Source organism: Rattus norvegicus, chromosome 12, assembly GCF_021556685.1.
Source record: "Rattus norvegicus strain SHRSP/BbbUtx chromosome 12, alternate assembly SHRSP_T2T, whole genome shotgun sequence".
In the NCBI taxonomy this organism is placed as follows: Eukaryota; Metazoa; Chordata; class Mammalia; order Rodentia; family Muridae; genus Rattus; species Rattus norvegicus.
The window spans coordinates 15,008,912-15,026,875 of NC_141545.1; the positions used below are offsets into that span (position 1 = coordinate 15,008,912).

Below are 17,964 nucleotides of genomic sequence, written 5' to 3' on the forward strand. Positions count from 1 at the left end.
TGCCAGCCTGTCTGTGGGCTCCAGCAGGCCAGTGTCATAACCCAGTAACTGTAGTAAGGTTCCCTAAAGGGAAAATCCCTGATGTGCACCTCAAATATTCCACAGTGTCGTCTACTCTTGTCCTCATAGGCTGGCTGGTCAGTGTTGGAGCATGGGTTTTTATTTTGTTTTGCCTTCTTCTACTACTCTTTTTCTTCCTCCTCCCTTCCCCCCTCTTCCTCCTCACCTCCCCCCCCCCCTTATTTTCTACACAGGGTCTCACTGTGCAACTATGTCTGTCCTGGAACCCACTATGTAGATCAAGTTGGCCTGGAACTCTATGTAGACCAGGATGGCCTTGAACCCACAGGGCCTCAACCGCCTGAGTACCAGCATTAAATGCATATGTGGCTTTTATTTCAAGAATCAAATTCAGCAAGCAAGTCCAGAGATGAGAGACACACACATTTGGAGTTTCATTGCTTCCTAGCCTTTTGGCAGACATCAGATTAGACGTCTTCTCTGATCCTGGCCTGTTTTCTCTCTCTCTGGTGCTTCCTAACTCCGTATAAATAGGGTTTGTTTTCTTGTATCATTTGTTGACCTCAGTGGATTTTTAGTTCATTCTAGGACAGGTGTGAGAGAGGGTTAAGCTCCGTTCTCCTGTACGGTATGAAGCTGTGGTGTGGGCATTGCCCTGTACTTGAGAAGGTTCTGCCTGCTCTCAGGATGTGGCGTTCATGCCCTCCCACTGCACGGCTGCTTCCGTCCTTCCTTCCCTCCAGAAGCTTTCTTAGTTTTCCAAGGTCACTGGCTTCCTCACCCCACAGCGGCTTCTTTCCTTCCTGGTTTGGCTGTTCTCTTTAATGCACTTACCTCAGCTGACTGTTCAGTGCTCAACCTAGCAATGAGAAGTGCTAGCTTCTAAAATAAGGTTGAAACATGAAACTGAGAAGAATTTATTGAATTTTCTCATTAAACAACAGGAAAAGTGAGATATAATAGTTTAGAATAACTGTGTAGCATGCAAACACAATGCATACTTCCATTTCTTAGGTAGCAGGTCCAGATGCTACACAATCACTTATTTCTCAGTGACATGCATTACCATTTCACACAAACATGAACATTACTCATAATTAACTTTCCAAAGTAGCATGTCCTCATGTCCCCAAAACACACACATCTGGCCTTGAATGTGGACTTTGGAGGCAGGAGACTTCTAATTTCTAGCTTATTTCTACAGACATCATGCTTATCCTAAAGTAAGTGAATTATTTTAATGAAAACAGCACAGGGTATCAGCGTGCTTTCGTGTGATTTTGTATTTCTGAAACAGGTAGAAGGAAGACTTGTTGGATGAGTTCCTATGTTGGAGAGGGAAACGGTCAGATGCTCTCCTTGCTTTACCAGCAGAGGCTAGCATATTACTGCTTTCTTACTGTCAGGGCGACAGGCCAGTGTCATCCTTTGATGATAATCTCTCTGTATGGAAAGTCCTCACCTTTCCAAAAATATGTTGTGAGCGGTTGGGAGAGGTACACCTGGCCTTTGCCTGTGGCCGGCAAGTCTTACTGTCTGTGTATCTTAATTATCTGTATCTAATATAACCTAACACCATAATTCTCTGTAACAATTGACCTGTGAGACTGGCTCCTCTGTCTCTTGTTCTAGACGCTGGTCTTTGGCGGAGTGTGCTACATTGTAGCCCATGCTTTAGTGAAGTGTAGTGAGCTGCCATGCCTACTTGTGGACGGGAAGACAGCACAGGCATGGGACTGTGCTCCTCAGGAAACCCAGGCCCAGGCAGAGCAGCAGCGCCCAGGCCAGACTCGGGCCTGTAGCTTTACAGTCTAGCGTGCCTGCTTCCCGTCCCTTCCATAGTGGATTCATATTCTCATTTGATCGGTTTTTGTAAAATATTTGGGTAGGGGGTGAACACAGGGGTTTCTCTCCTAAAACTCGATCTGTAGACCAGGCTGGTGAGATCCACCTGCCTCTGTCTCCTGAGCACTGGGATTCAAGGTGTGCACCACCATTTCTGTTATTAATAAAATGAGTTTTAGTTGGCCACCCATTGGCAGAAAAATGGGTTAAAGCAACCTTGCTTGATTGACATCACAGGTTTTATTATGACTGCTGAAGTATTCTGTCTTTTCTAGGAACACTGTTGACCTTTAGGGTCTCAGGCTCATGCCCGGTGCCTGCTCTTTGTTGGCAGTGCTGGCTTCTCTCTGCCGCTGCCGCTCTGGGGACTTCTGCCTTGGAGCTTTGTGATCTGTTGCCTTTGCTCTTCATGTGCGCTAACCTGCGTTAGTAATTCTCACTCAGAACTCAAACTTCTTAGCATGTTGCTCCAACTTTTTTTGTGTGGGGGAATTGAATCCACCTTCCACAGTGTGAGTAATTTTGCCGTTTGTGGGATAGAAAAGACACTTCCTTTAAGGCACGGTTGAGCTGCTTTCCTGGGTGGGTCTGACGCTGTTGGTAATTGCACTGACCCACATGTTAGGTTTCATAGGGTCCAGCTTGTGGCTGTGAGTCGCCGTTGGAAGGGATTTATTTTCTCTTTCTGCCCTCTCAGCAGTAGCCATGAGTCAGGCACATTTCCTTCTTGTCTTCCTGTGGGGCTGAACTATTTCTTGGCTAAAAGTAGACTGAAAGGAAAGGTAAAGAAGTGGGACCAGGGGGTTGGGGATTTAGCTCAGTGGTAGAGCGTTTGCCTAGCAAGTGCAAGGCCCTGGGTTCGGTCCCCAGCTCCGAAAAAAAAAAAGAAAAGAAAAAAGAAAAAAAAAAGAAGTAGGACCAGGTTCTGGAGAGTTTGCTCAGCTGTTCTTCAGGAGGACCTGAGGCCACTTCATCCCCCATGTCGGACAGCTCCCAGCTCCTGTCACTCCAGCTCCCGGGACACCTGCACTCACATGCATGTAATAACCACACTCAGTACACACATACACATAAAAAATAGGAAAAATATAAACCATTTTTAAAAATAATAAATATGCTCAGAAAAGTGCCATCTCTCAGGAGGCTGGGACATTGGGGCCCAGCAGTCAGGCCAGTGGCTGACTTTGGGAGAAGACCATGAAAAAGGGAGAGTAGGGAAGAAAGCAGCCTTAGGGAGGGGGCAGTGGGGAGGTCAGGACACAGAGCAGGGGCTGCACGGGTATTGATGTGAATGGGAGGAAGTGCATGCTCTGTCTGTCTGTCTGTCTGCTTGCTTCTGGCTCCCTTCTAGTGTTTCTGAGTCCAGAAAGTCTGCCTCCCTATTGGGAGTTCCTGTGCCATGCAGGGTCATTGATGCTGCTTACCCTGTGGGCATCTGACTGATACTTCTGGGTCTTCCTGTAGGACAGTAGGTTATCGGCACTGGTCCAGTTGGATCTCCCGTCCTTTAGGGGTCCTGCTGCCCAGGCTGGCTGGGTCCTGCACTGTGCGAGCCTTCCCTTCCTTCCTTTTGGCTCCACGGTGGTTGCCAGCAAAGTCTTGTCCTATTACGGCATACAAGTCAGAAGTTTTCCTTGATTACTTGGGGGTGGGGAGTGTGCTAGGAGCGTGATTCCTGACTGATTTGTATAAACTAGTATTAAGTCATATGACTAAAAGCTATTCATTTTCAATATCAACTGTTTTTGAATAATGTTAATTTGCTGTAATTTGAGTATGGCCTTTTAAAGGATGTCTCAGCCTATATGACTGGACATTATAGAAATACTATAAATCCTGATATTTGTGGTTTTCGTTTTACAGGGCGCCAATGCCTCGGCATTAGAGAAAGAGATTGGTCCAGAACAGTTTCCGGTCAACGAGCACTATTTTGGATTAGTCAATGTAAGTGCGCTCCAGCCTTGACGCTTCGAGCACTGAGTCAGTGTACTTCCCCCTTCCTTACAGGACCCGCTTGTGTCATGAGGATTTAAAGTGACCTGTGGTTGAAAGGAGGTAACACTTTCAGCCTAATTTCACAGTTCTGGCAACAGAATTCTCCTAGCAAAAGTTTGACTTATAATTATAAGAGTGACCTCTCAGTATTTAAGAGTTCTTTAGCTAGTGGCATTGCACATGTAAGGCTACGTAAAAGCTCCCCGCTGGGAGGTGCCTGTGTCCTTAAAGCCTGGTAAGAACTTTGGAATTTAACTGAACACGACTTTACACTACTGAAACTTAACAAAGAAAAAATTATTATTTTCCTAGTTCCAGGTCTGTCCTGGATATTCAGTCTTGGTGTAGATACGGCATAAAAATGCATTTGATAGTGAAACTCTGCAGCCCTGTCCAGAACGGCTGCTCTTGCTAGACAGTCATAAAGCCATATCATATTCAGGTCCGGTTAATTTTGAGTTTTTTTAAAAGATACCCTGAGTCAGTGTAAATATAAACAGTGTTTGTGCTTCCCTTGAAGCCACATAGCAGCCACGTCAGGAAAAACGGAGGCATAAGCTGAGAAGAGACCATTGAGTTGATGGCTGCATTGATGGATGGAAATGCAGCTTCTGACCTTCTTGTCTCATTATTATATATAATATATAATAATTATATACATACAACAATAACAATAACTATTATTATACAAATCCTGCCACCTCTGAGGGGTCTCAGGACCGACCGCAAGGTAAGGTGGCCGAGAGTCTTGGACTCCATTCTGTGACTTACACTCTCAGACAGCTTCTGTTGCTTCCCCTTCTTCTGCCCAGCCCTTACTTTTCCGTCTCTCTGCTTTTCTCTCACTAGCTTGGCTGCTTTTTTATTTTTAGAGTTATAACACTGCTTACTCATAGAGGTGTCCCTTAAATATCAAGATTGGCTCAACTCTCTTGAGACGCCTGCACCCACACATGGGGTGTACAACTGTCTGTCCTTCACAAGCACGGCTTTCTATATTGTTGTGTGTGATTAAGTCTGTATCAAAACTCCAGCTTTGCTTAAAAACAACAGTATGGCCTGGGGGCGGTGATGTAGGGATGGGTGGGGAACTCAGAGGCCAGTGTTTTAGTCACGTTTCTGACTCTGGAACGTATGTGCGCTGTGAGCAGTACTGCATCCATGGAGCTGTTGTAGAAACTCTGAAGCGGGGTCAGACATCTGGGTGGTGAGCACTGTGCAGTGTGCTCACCGCCCTGGATTCCATGCTCCCAAACTTCAAGGGGGCTTACAGGAGGGGGAAGAAACTTTGGGGTTTGGTAAAGGAGAGAGACCGCTTCCATCAGCCTGTAATAGCGACATGTCCAGGCTTCTTTGCTTTGCCAAGGAGTACATGTGGAAGAGTTGCTGCTAGACCCACCTTCTGGGTCCCTTTCAGGCTAAGAAGGAGGGTTCATAATAAACACTCACCTGTGGGAGCAGGCCCTTTGTGTTTGCAAAACAGTGAGATAACCAATTTAATTGACCTACCAGAGACAAACGGGGTTATTCTCAGCATTGTTAATGATCAACTGGTTAATCTATTTTTAGTTACAGGTTGTTTTTGTTTTGTTTTTAATCTTTTAAAATTTGTATTAGCTAAGTTCTTTGAAAACATTGTTTTGAACTTTGATCATGTGTGAGCACATCTGGTATTTGCTGGCGAGGAGCTTGCAGGACCAACGAGCTTCTGAATGTGTGTGGTGCAGGTCACAGAGGAGAGCAGACAGTGGAATGCTAACCCCTCACTGCTGTGTGTGCGCCTCCTGTGGCAATGTAGTTCTCACACCACTCTTCCTGTACACGCACAGTGACTCCATTGCGAGCCTCCTATGGAGCCGCATTGGCAAAATCAGGATTGCTGGGGCCGGAGAGAAGGCTCAGGTTAAGCGCACTGGCTGTTCTTACAGAGGACCTGGGTTCAGTTCCCAGCTCTTACATGGTGGCTCCAGTCTCAGGAGATTATCTACCTTCCCTGGCCTCCCTGGGCACTGCATAAAGAGGTTCATACGTGTGCTGGCAAAGTACCTGTACACATAAAATGGAAATAAAATTCTAAAAATTTTTTAAAAATTACGTTGCCTTCCTCTTACGATGACTGTTTAAGCTGAGCTGTTTGGAACAAGGCCTGGTGTGGAGAAGAGAGAATAAAGTTGCTTTCTTTGCCTCCGTGGGTTATGGACTTGATTAGGTGAAGGCGCCTGGTTCTGTTTTCTTAAAATCAATTTCTTTCTTGTCCTGTGACTCTCTACTTGACAACCACAGCCTGGTTTTGGGATGTGTTCCAGAGATGCCAGAGATTTCCTGGTCAAAGAAAGCTGGTCCAGGGATGCTAGCTAGATTGTCAAGGTGCCCTGTCCCCTCACAGATGTGATGAGACACAGCTACTGGACAGGATGTGGAGAGGAGTCGGCCCCCACAAGGAGGCAAGGGCAGTAGAGTGGGAGTGAGCATCACTGTCCGTGCAGGGGTGGAAAGGCTTCCAGTTCAATTAACAACCTTTGGACCACTTGGGCGAATACAGAGGTTGGGGTCACCAGGGCCCACTGGTTGAAGAAGGTATTTTCTTAGTGGCCAGGGAGATAGCTGAACAGGTAAAAATGCTACCTTGTTGTGTGCATGCATGCCCATATATAATTAATATGAATTATAAGAAGTATTTTAGGGGCTGGAGAAAATTTGGCTCTTGACACGCCATGTCAGTTGGCCCTCAGCCAATTGTAACTCCAGTTCCAGGCTCACTCTCCTAAGTTTTTAAAACCAAGAATGGTGGCACACATCTTTCACCCCAGCACTTGGGAGGCAGAGGCTGGTGGGTCTTGGTGAGTTCAAGGCTGGCCTAGTTTACATAGTGTGTTCCCGGACAACCACAACCATGGCTACACAAAGAGAAACCCTGTATTGAAAAACAAAAGAAGAGGGTATATGTGTTTGTGTTTGTGTGTGTGTGTGTGTGTGTGTGTGTGTGTGTGTGTGTGTGTTCTTAGTTAGGGTTTTACTGCTATGAACAGACTACATGACTAAGGCAACTCTTATAAAGGACAACATTTAAGTGGGTCAGGAGTCTGTTATCGTCCTGGTAGGAAGCACAGCAGTGCCCATGGTGCTGGAGGGGCTGAGAATTCTGCATCTTCATCCAAAGGAAGTCAGGATCACCCTAGGAGGAGTGTCTCAAAGCCTATTCCAAGGCCACACCTACTAGTGCCACTCCCTGGGCCAAGCATCTTCAAACCACCACAGGGGGATGATGATGATGATGATGATGATGATGATGATGATGATGATGATGATGATGATGATGTTAATGATGATGATTGTTATTATTATGACAATGATGATGATGATGACGATGATAAAGAAGATTTAATATAAACTGATTGTTGAGAAAGAATCCTGACTCTTTAATGATTTCCTTAATAGAACTGAATATGTAAAGGAAAAACGACCCAATGGCAGGGCTCAGGGCTGGGTATGTGCTGCTTCAGAAGATGGACTGGCTGTATTGACATAGTAGGGACCTACACTGGAATGTTTTATGTCAGCTTGATGCAGACTAAAATCATAGATCAGACTGCATGTAACCCTGTAGGCATGTTCTTAGTTAGTAGTTCATAGGGGAGGGCCCAGCCCACTGTACGTGGTACCATCCCTGGGCTGGTGGTCTTGAGTTCTGTAAGAAAGCAGGCTGAGCAGACCACGGGGAGCAACCTAGTAAGCAGCACCCCTCCATGGGCTCTGACTCAGCTCCTGCCTCCAGGATCCTGTCCTGCTTGAGCTCCTGCCCTGGCCTTCTTCAGTGGTGGACTATGATGTGGAAGTGTAAGCCAGATAAACCCTCTCCTCTCCAGGTTGCTTTGGTCGTGGTGATTCATCACAGCAGTAGTGACCCTGATGCAGTCAGAGCCTCGTTTATAGTCTTCTCTGTATTGTACATGTCGTAGATGCCCCCTGGTTTCTCAGCTTGTGCCATTTGCTTCTTAGAACAGATGATGAGTCCCTTATTGTCTTTCTGATGTAACGTGAGGTTTTTCAATACAGGGTTTCTCTTTGTGTAGCCATGGTTGTGTTGTCCGGGAACACACTATGTAAACTAGGCTGGCCTTGAACTCACCGAGATCCACCAGCCTCTGCTTCTCAAGTGCTGGGGTGAAAGATGTGTGCCACCATTCTCGGTTTTAAAAACTTAGGAGAGGGAGTAAGAGCCTGGAACTGGAGTTAGAATTTGCCAAGGGCCAACTGACATGGTGTGAGGTGCTGTGTTTTTCTCTTATTTCTGGTGAAGTTGTTAAATATCTGTTACATATCTCTTGGTAAGGATCTCCAAATGCTGGTTATTTTCTACATTTTGGATGTCGTCTCTCTTTGACAGAACCAGAGTGTGCTGACCACTAGACTTCTATGGCTGTGGTATGGCTTCTACTTTGCAGATGAAATGAAGCTGGCTAATTAGTGATGAGTCTTAGTGATGTGTATTCTGCAGGGGCACGTTCTCCAGAGATAGCCAACAGTACTAGCGAGCCGTAGCCTAGATTGAGTATCTTTCCTGGGAGGTCTACATTTCACACTGTTCCTGAAGCCAGTGCTTTGCCCTCCCAAGCAGGTGTGGAGATGGGAAGTCACACGTTCTCACTGGGCCTTCATAGCTTTTAAAATCGATTTCTTTACAAACAAAAAAAGTTGCAGCTATTCTGAGGGCTTTGTCCCTTAGAGAAGGACATGCAAACAGAAGGTTTGCTGTTGCTGTGCTGTGAGCTTTCTTAACTCTGCAACTGTGGGCTAGGCCTGCTTCTGCCTTGCTGCTGTTACTCTACACAGATTCTGTATTTGCTTTTAACTTGGCATATGATGGTTCCATTTAACCCAGAGAAGGGAATTTTCAGCCCTATGTTTGCTCCGTAAGGTAGTGTCCTCTGTGCTTTTGAAGGGAAGAAGTAGGAGTTGAGTAAGCAGCACTTCCCCAAGACCTATGTGGGTGACACTGCTGCCAGCACTGCCTGCTGCCTTCTCTGATCCTCCAAGGCTGTCTCCTCCATGACTAACGTCCCAGTCAGCTTTGGTTTTAGTTTTTTGTTTTCTGTTTGTGCTTGGTATGTGGCGCCTGTGGGACCTTGATAGAAAATGTTTAGTTTATTTCTTGAAGGGTTTCTGTTGAGGGTTTGTGTTTTGTTTATTTGTTTTTGTGATAGGGTTTCTCTGTGTAGTCCTGGCTGTCCTGGAACTCACTCTGTAGACCAGGCTGGGCTAGAACTCAGAGATCTGCCTTCCTCTGCCTCCTGAGTGCTGGGATCAAAGGGGACCACAAGCAGCCTGAGTCTGTTTAAACCATTCTGTGAGACCCTTAGGGTCAGGGCAGAGGTAATCGCGACGGGCTGTAGAACAGAGCGCACATGCAGCCCTCTGCTTTCCTCAGGCTCCTCACTCATGCGCTCCATGCACTAACGCTCCACTCTTTGCTCTTGTAGTTTGGGAATACCTGCTACTGCAACTCCGTTCTCCAAGCACTTTATTTTTGTCGTCCGTTTCGGGACAAAGTTCTGGCATACAAGAGTCAGCCCAGAAAAAAGGAAAGCCTCCTCACCTGCCTGGCAGACCTCTTCCACAGCATAGCCACCCAGAAGAAGAAGGTCGGCGTGATCCCGCCCAAGAAGTTCATCACCAGATTGCGGAAGGAAAACGGTAAACCGTCTGTTTCCTGTGTACTGTTGCTTGTGTCCTAGGCAGGTAAACAGTGTGCCGTGATGCAGGTTGCTGGGGGTTTGGTTGTTTGTTTGTTTCGAGCACCATCTGTTTATACTTCATTCTGTGTTAGCCGTTTTACTAGAATATTCTGACTAAGGCAGGCCAGGGGAGATTGTTTGTTCTGATGTTCATCTAGAAGGACATGTGTTTTGTTTTGTCTGGAAAAATATAGCAGCAGGAACTTGAGAGGCTGCCCATTAGAGCGACCACATTTCAACCTGACACAGGAAGCACACAGAGAAAGAACACGGAGTAGAGTGAGTCAAGTTGTAAAAGTTCACGTCTTCCCCAGTGACTACTAACCTAGGAAGTCTCCTCCTCTGGATCGTTCCATAACCTTCCCAAAGCATCAGTAACTGGACCCAAGTTCAAACGCACGAGCCATGGGGAAGCAGAGATGTGGGGCTCCTGTTTCAGGTCCAGAGGTTCATGGGAAGTGTGATCAGTGTTGGGAGTGTGTCACTCAGCCGACATCCTGTGCACCAGCGAGTGAGGAAGCCCTGCTCTCTTCTGCCCGCTTGACATTTCTCCCAGGAGTGGTTGTTTTTTGCCTTCTGTGGTGGCATGTGCCTGGAACTCTAGCCCTCAGGAGACAGAGACATGGAGATAACCAGTTTGTAGCCAGCCTGGACCACATGAGATGCTGTATCCCCACATCTGCCCTGTAAGACAAAGCAAAACAAACAAAACTTTTCTATGGAGTGTGATTTCTTGGTTGTCCATTGCTTTCCTATGTTAATTCATTTCTCTTAAAACAAAAATCTTAAGATAGAGGGTAATTATTCCCCTCACTTTGGCCCCAAAAGTCACCTAAGTTTAGCTACTGAGAAGCCTCATCTTTTTCTTTCCTGTTTTTTGTTGTTGTTTTGTTTCTCATTTTTGTTTTTGTTTTATTCTGTTTGTGACAGGGTTTCTCTGTGTAGTCCTGGCTGTCTTGGAGCTCATTCTGTAGACTAGGCTGACCGCGAACTCACAGAAATCCATCTAACTTTGCCTCCTGAATGCCAGGATTAAAAGGTGGGGACCATTGCCACTACTGCCTGGCCCCCATCTCTTTCTAATGTGAGGTACTTCTCATGTAATTTCTGTAAGTCAGACAGTCCTTCCAGGAGATGGGCATTATTTTGCCCAAGGCTACAGAGTTCCTGGGAAGTGGCAGAGCTGGCGGTGGCTTCCTTCCTTCACAAGCCAGCTCTGTGTCCTATGACAGTGCTGCTGCCTCAGAAACATGAGTGAGAGTTGGGTAACCTGTGGGTCCAGCCTTCTGTTCCGTGTAGATATTTCAGTCAAAGTAGAAATGATGCTGAGCTGTTGAGTTTGATCTGCCTATCTTGTAGAGACTCACAGGTGTGACTTTATGACTGGTTGTTGAGTACACGGATGTGCAATGTACTGTACCTTTAAGGTAGTCAGTTACATTGGACACCAAGTGAATTGGAATGAGTCTTGTAAGAGCTGTCCCGACTCCTAGCCTGAATGGTGGGCTAGAGCTATTGCTGAAGAGATGTAAGAGGCGTTTGTTTTCCTCATATACGGAACCTTTGAGTCTTTCTTGCAGACCACATTTTCCTCTCATGAGAGGTTTAGATTCCAGACCTGCAGTTTTTTCTATTTTTAAGATCACAGGCCTAGGCGGTGGTGGCATGCCTCCAAGGCAAGCAGATTTCCTTTTTTTTTTTTTTAAATTCACCTATCTGATTTATTTATTTATTTTGTATCTGAGTACACTGTAGCTGTCTTCAGACACACCAGAAGGGGACATCAGATCTCATTACGGAGGTTGTGAGCTACCATGTGGTTGCTGGGAATTGAACTCAGGACCTCTGGAAGAGCAGTCGGTGCTCTTAACTGCTGAGCCATCTCTCCAGCCCGACAAGCAGATTTCTAAGTTCCAGGCCAGCCTGGTCTACAGAGCAAGTTCTTGGGACAGCCAGGGCTACACAGAGAAACCCTGTCTTCAAAACCAAGAAAGAAGGGAAAGAGAGAAAGAGAGAAAGACAGACAGACAGACAGACAGACAGACACAAAGCCTTTGGACTATGGTTTAAACTAATATAACGCAGTCTTGTCCTCTTGCCTGTCGATGCTCACCTCTGCAGGTGTGTCTGCTGGGAAACTTGTGCGCCATGCCTCTGTGTTTATACAGAGCACACACTGTTTTTCATGTGTGTAGCAGTAAGCCCTTATTGTCATTTAAATTGATTACCTGTGCTTTTTAAATGCACTTTGTCTTGTTTTTCTTAAAGGTTAATTGATTCATGCTGGACACAGGTGTCTCTCTCTCTCTCTCTCTCTCTCTCTCTCTCTCTCACACACACACACACACACACACACACACACACACACACACACACACACACACACACACACACACAGGCCCAAGCCCTGAAGTTATAGTGTTTTAAATGTCCTATTCAATTACGTGCTTAAAGACTTTTCCTGCTTGCCAAAACCTGAGAGATTTTTGTAGAGAGTTTTTAAAGTTTTTTTGTTTTTAGGAAGAGTAAATTGATAAAGCAACAGACCTACTTAATACTTGCTTCAATGAGACAGATGCCTGAATAAATATTTATGATAAATGTGTCTTCTCATACTTTCTATTCTTTTTTCTCAACTTCAGAAATCAGTTTGCTAGAAAAGAATTCTTATTTCTTGGTATTGCTGGCCTCTGTAAATATGTTTTGGAATACATTAATATTTACTTCAGGGTTTTGGATTTCTCCTTGAGAACTGCATGAGGATACACAGGCGAAAGTGTTTTTGCTGTCGCATGTTTTCCTTCTGATGCTCTGTTGTAAGGAGAGAATGTTGGTCACCTCAGCATTGTTGGTACCTGCTGCTGGCCCTCCTGCCTGACATAGCCTCCATCCTGGGTTCGAGGGGCTTGTGCTCCCAGTACAGCGTCACCCTGGCTATGGTTACGCGTGCTGCTTCACTGGTTGATGGTTTGGTATTTGGAGAAGGAACAGATTTGATGTCTATTCATTCAGTAAGTCTGTTTTCTTGGGTTTTAACTCCAGGTATCTGCACGAGCACAGGGGCTCTCACAGGCAGCATGGCTCCCCCAGCTTCACAGCTATGCTGTCTTTGATGATAGGTCGGACCCTGGGTAATTGTTCACATTGATTATTATATAACTCTGTGGAGGCCTGGGAATCTAGAAATAAGCCCTCAGGAGTCTGACCCTCCACAGGGGAAGGGCGGTGATAATAGCTATGTGTGTGGTGTGGCTTTACGAGGAAGGAGAAGCAAGTGGAGGTGGCATGGATGTGCGAGCAGCCACCTAGGGTGTGGGTGTTGGGACACTCTTGATCAAGTGAGATTAGAGGCTCGACATGTTGAAGTCACTTGATGGCCTAGGGGAAGCATGATGGAAGCCGGAAGTGCTGTGCAGGTGCACTGGAGGGTGGCCAGCTAGAAAGTTCACAGTTGGCAACCGTGTGGTACTGCGAAGACCATTAGGTGCAGGCCTGAGCCCAGAGCTTGGGAAGTTAGGGCTCAGGGAAGTCATTGTCATTAGGGCAAGAGCCCTATGGATGGGTGTCAGCTGGCAAGAACAGCATTCGAGGGGTTGAGCAGGGCTGCAGCAGAGGCTGCTGCAGGCCTCAGGAGGACATGAGACCCTCTAGCCAGTGCAGCTTCCTGTAGACTCACCATTTTACTGTGGAGGAAATGCAGCCCAGGCCAGTGAGGTAACCATTAGTGCTCACTGTCACCTGAACAACTCAGGCATTAAGGCAGGCTTGAGGTCTGACTTCATAAACCCCAGCATGTGTACTATACATGGTGTGTGTGCATGTGTGTGTGTGTGTATGTATGTGTGTGTGCATGTGTGTATTCGTGTGCGTTAACATTTTTCAAGTTAGGAGTCACATTTTCTTTGCACATATCATCATAGCTATTTGAACACCTGTCTTTTGTTCAGTTCATTTATTCATTCGTTCATCAAAAAATGTTAAGCACATCCTGATAGCGCCTGCCCACCCAACCAACACCCCTGTGGTGCTAGCGCTGCAGCTGTGGCTGACTAAGGGCTTGGCTCTGAAGGAGTCCGAGTGTGAAGAGCAGTGTCTTGGGCTCTGGAACACCGACAGAAGCGTGTGTCTGTGGAAGCTAAATGTGTGTATTTAAGCCTGGTGTGCGTCACACGCGCAGATGCCAGTCGTGTGCAAGCGACACTAATTAGAAAGATTTGAGTAAGTTTCTCATATTTACTTTATCCAGTTCTGTTCACCCCAAGAACAGCACAGTGCTTTCCTATGGAAGCTCTAGCTCTTTCTGTATTAGGAAGAAAGCATGGCCAGTGTAAGCACTGACGTCATCCTTACTCTTTGTGTTAATGTTGCAGCTGTAGTGGACTTGAGCTTCTTTCCATCCACTATTTAATACTGAAATTCCTGCCTCTCCCACTACACTGTGAGTTCCCTGATGGCGGGAACCCATTTGTTTTCCCTCCTCATTGAATTCCCAGCACATAACCTAGTTCCTGGCACATAGTAGGTGCTTACTGAATATTTGTTGAGTGAATGAATGAATTTGTATAACTTACCAAAGCAATTTTGAAGTCCATCTTTCTCATTTATAATATTTAGTAGAGTAGAAAACCACCCATAAGAAAACCAGTGTTTTAAAATGAGACAGTGCGAACCCTCAGCTCTTCTCTCTGGCTTGTATGTTGATATTGTGTAATCCTGCTGATCCCTTTAAACTATAAGTAGCCATTTTCCAGGGATGGCAAGATGGCGGTATACCGAGCATAACATTTACTGAACCCACACGAGGCCAGGCAGCAGCCTCGTGGGCCGTTTCTAAAAGTTCAAGATAGGACATTTTTCTTTCTTTTCTTTTCTTTTTTTAGGAGCTGGGGACTGAACCCAGGGCCTTGTGCTTGCTTGGCAAGCTCTCTACCACTGAGCTAAATCCCCAACCCCGAAGATAGGGCATTTTTTTTTAATATTTTATTTATTTTATTATATATATGAGTACACTGTAGCTGTCTTCAGACACACCAGAAGAGGGCATCAGATCTCATTACAGATGGTTGTGAGCCACCATGTGATTGCTGGGATTTGAACTCAGGACCTTGGGAAGAGCAGTCGGTGCCCTTAACCACTGAGCCATCTCTCCAGCCCAAGATAGGGCATTTTTAATGGATCTGAAGTCACTGTTATGTGGACCACCCCTTTCTCCTCCCCAAGAAGATTTTCATTAAAAATTCACTTGCATTTTTGGGCAATAAACGTAGCAGTTATTTTGAAAGAACATGCATATATGTGAGAGTGGTTGGGGGAGGATTGCAGGGTTGTAGATGGTGGCATTGATCCCGTTTGCTGCCCACTGCAGTGAGGTAATCACCCAAGGCTGCCAACTAGGCACCCAGCTCTTCTTAGAAAGCTTTCGTGCCTCCCTTCCCTTCCCCACTCTCTGCTTTTCCTCTCCCTTGGATCTCTGAAGCCTGCACCAGCCTTGAATTCTGTAGCTTGGGTTGGCATCAAACTCACTATGTCTCAGCCTCCAGTGTCAAGGTCACAGGCAAGAGGTATCACCCAGGCCATTTCTGTTTTCTAATGTCTTTTTATCATTCTTCTGGTCCTTAAAACTGGAGAGCAAGTGAAAAGCTGTCTCTTGTTTTGCTTTGTTTGCTGTTTTTGTGTTTTAAAGAAAAAGAGATTCCATTCAAGGAAGTGACCTTGACACTAGGATGTTGAAGTGGTCCGTGAGTTGGGAGAAGTTGGCTTATGAAGTCAGTGAAAGGAGCGAGGCTGTCTGTGTGGCTAGATCGTATGCTTTTCCTTTCTGATACTCAAGCAAGTGAGAGTAAGTTAGAAGTGGCAGCTGCGGGGTTGGGGATTTAGCTCAGTGGTAGAGCGCTTGCCTAGCAAGCGCAAGGCCCTGGGTTCGGTCCCCAGCTCCGAAAAAAAAAAAGAAAAGAGAAAAAAAAAAAAAAAGAAGTGGCAGCTGCAGGCTGGGAAGCAGCAGAGGTAGGTGAGACACAACTCCAGAAGCATCAGGGAGGGTGGACTGTGAAGGGAGCCCCAGCATTAGAAGTAGTGCCTCAGGAGAGGGTTTGCCCCATTGAGAGCAAAGGTCAAAGGTCATTGGCTTCCATTATCTCACCTTCACTTTAGAGCTTGCCTTGTTGGAGCTGTCTGGTGCTTGTAGTGTGTGATTTGCATGGCTTCAGGTGGAATGTTCTTTCTGAGAGGGGTCGTAGAGTGGCCGGCAGCATACACAAGTGCAGGGGTAGGCTGCAGTGCTCACGCTGGGCAGGGATGGGAAGTGGGCCACAGTGCTTTGGATCAACTGTCGCTGATGGCAAACCCCATGTACGTACAGAGATCAAGTTGATGTTAGTTAAGTCTGTTTGGACTGGGGCATGTGGCAGGCAGCTTTGGGATGCATGGGGTTTGTTTGGACTCTTACACATATCACAGGAGGCTTCAGGGGCTGGAATCCAGCAGGCAGTGAGGGGAAGGGCGCTCCGGCTACATTACTGCTGTATTAGTTTGAGAATGAAATTCGCAGTATGTAGAAGCAATTCAGGAACAAGCCGGGCAGGCTTTGTGTGAATTTACCCTGCAGTACAGGAAGTAGAAAGGCTCAGATCTGCAAGTCAAACTTGTTATTCTCAGTATAGAGAAGAGGGAGACTTTGTGGGCCAAGTAAGGGGAGGCACCCTACACTTGGTAAGCTGTGGTGGAAATGGGTAGGAATGATGGCTCCTACACAGCACTTGTGGGGTTGAAGCATGAGGATTGCCATGAGTTATGGAATGAGACCATTAGTATACAATCAGTATGCACTGTGGTCCAAGAGACTCTCCAGAAAAACTAGAAGCTCCTGAGGAAGAACTGGATCTTAGCAGAGTTCTCTGTATGCACTTCACACATCCACAGAAAGTGCAGGTCAGGATTGATGGTGTGCAGCAGGATTGATGGCGTGCAGGTCAGGATTGACGGGCTCCACTTCCGTTCTACTGTTTGATAAATGTAGCCATTCTCATTCATGGAGACCTGTTTCCTCTCGTCCATAGCAGAGCCATATCATGACGTAAGTAAGCTACCCATTCTTTTCATAAGCATTTAGAATATTTCCAGACTTTTGTTATGAATGGGTGGCCATGCCTAGGCTTTCAATGTCCGGGTCAGATTTACCTGGATGCACTTTTGCGAGAGCTAGACTGCATTTTATTAGAACCACCACACAGCCCTTCAGCACATGCTGTGCCATTGCATGGCCCTAGCACCAGTGCTAGAGACTGACCCTTTCCACTCAAGCCAACTAAGCCATGTTCTACTATTGTCAAAGGGATAGCCAGAGTTGTGGTTTCCCTGTTTTAATTTTTGTCTCCCAGTTAAGTATTGTTTACATACCTGAGTTTTTAGTCTGTGTCACCTGTTCATCTCCTCTGCCAGTTTTCTGTTGGTTTTCTCCTACCTTTACAAAGAAGGTTTAGGAGTTGGTCTTATGTTTGATCTAGAACACATGGATTACTGATTATGTAGTGTGCACTCCTCTTTTGCTCTGTCCTGTGTTCTTGCTGTCTGTGAAGCTGGTGTCCCCATCAGCGACAGCAGCCGTGGGGGCCAGTGCAGTGGCCTTTGAGCTTATAGTGCTGTGTTCTCAGCACACAGACTCTTTGTTACAACTGCAGGAGGCGGGCCCCTGGTGTTGAGTGAAGACGGTGCCTCAGGTGAATGACACTTCCTGCGGTCTGCGGTGTCAGACACTCTTGGTCCAACAGCTACACTCGCCACCAGAATGTTGTAAAGGCCCTGGCTTTGGAAATGACTTAATGCACAGAACTGACTTTAATGTGCTTACCTGGAGTTCTTTAAAAACAGCATTCAGTAGTTTCTGTCTTAGATATTCCCTACTTTTTTTTTCTAAATATGTATTTTTGTTGTTCCCTTGCGTTTGTTGGCATGCATGCGTATGTATGTACTGAGGTGCTAGGAGTTGACCTAGGGTCTCAAGATGCTAGGCAAGTGCTCCACCATTGAGCTTTATTCCCAGCCCTGTGTTGCTTTAAAAAGAGGCAGTTGTGGTTTTCCTTAACTATGCAGTGAGGATATAAAAGTAAAGATTGCTAGTGTAGCTCTTTTCAGCTTGTGGGCTCGCAGTTAGTAGGCCTGCTTTTCAGCTTGTAGGCTTGCAGTTAGTAGGTCTGCTTTGTATATTGCTGGGGGTGCGGGAGCGTCTTCATTTTATTTTTTGGGTCTGTTTTTCCTGGCAGGAAGGCTACTTTCTCCAGTCCTTATAAAATAAGGTCCCCAGTCCAAAGCAGGGCGTGAGCCTGTTGACTGCAGGGAACTCACATGCACTTAGCGGATCCGAGGAGCATCC

The 17,964-nt window shown here is 46.2% G+C and overlaps 1 protein-coding gene across 3 annotated transcripts in view; it reads left to right on the forward strand.

Annotated features, from left to right (window-relative positions):
* The window catches only part of Usp12 (ubiquitin specific peptidase 12), a 53,638-nt gene that overhangs the window by 22,432 nt on the left and 13,242 nt on the right, over positions 1-17,964 (forward strand). For all 3 annotated transcript variants that reach the window (XM_087578739.1, NM_001166576.2, XM_087578740.1), the window contains 2 exon segments: positions 3,730-3,810; positions 9,342-9,555. In XM_087578739.1, the coding sequence (XP_087434865.1) occupies positions 3,730-3,810; positions 9,342-9,555 (295 nt within the window).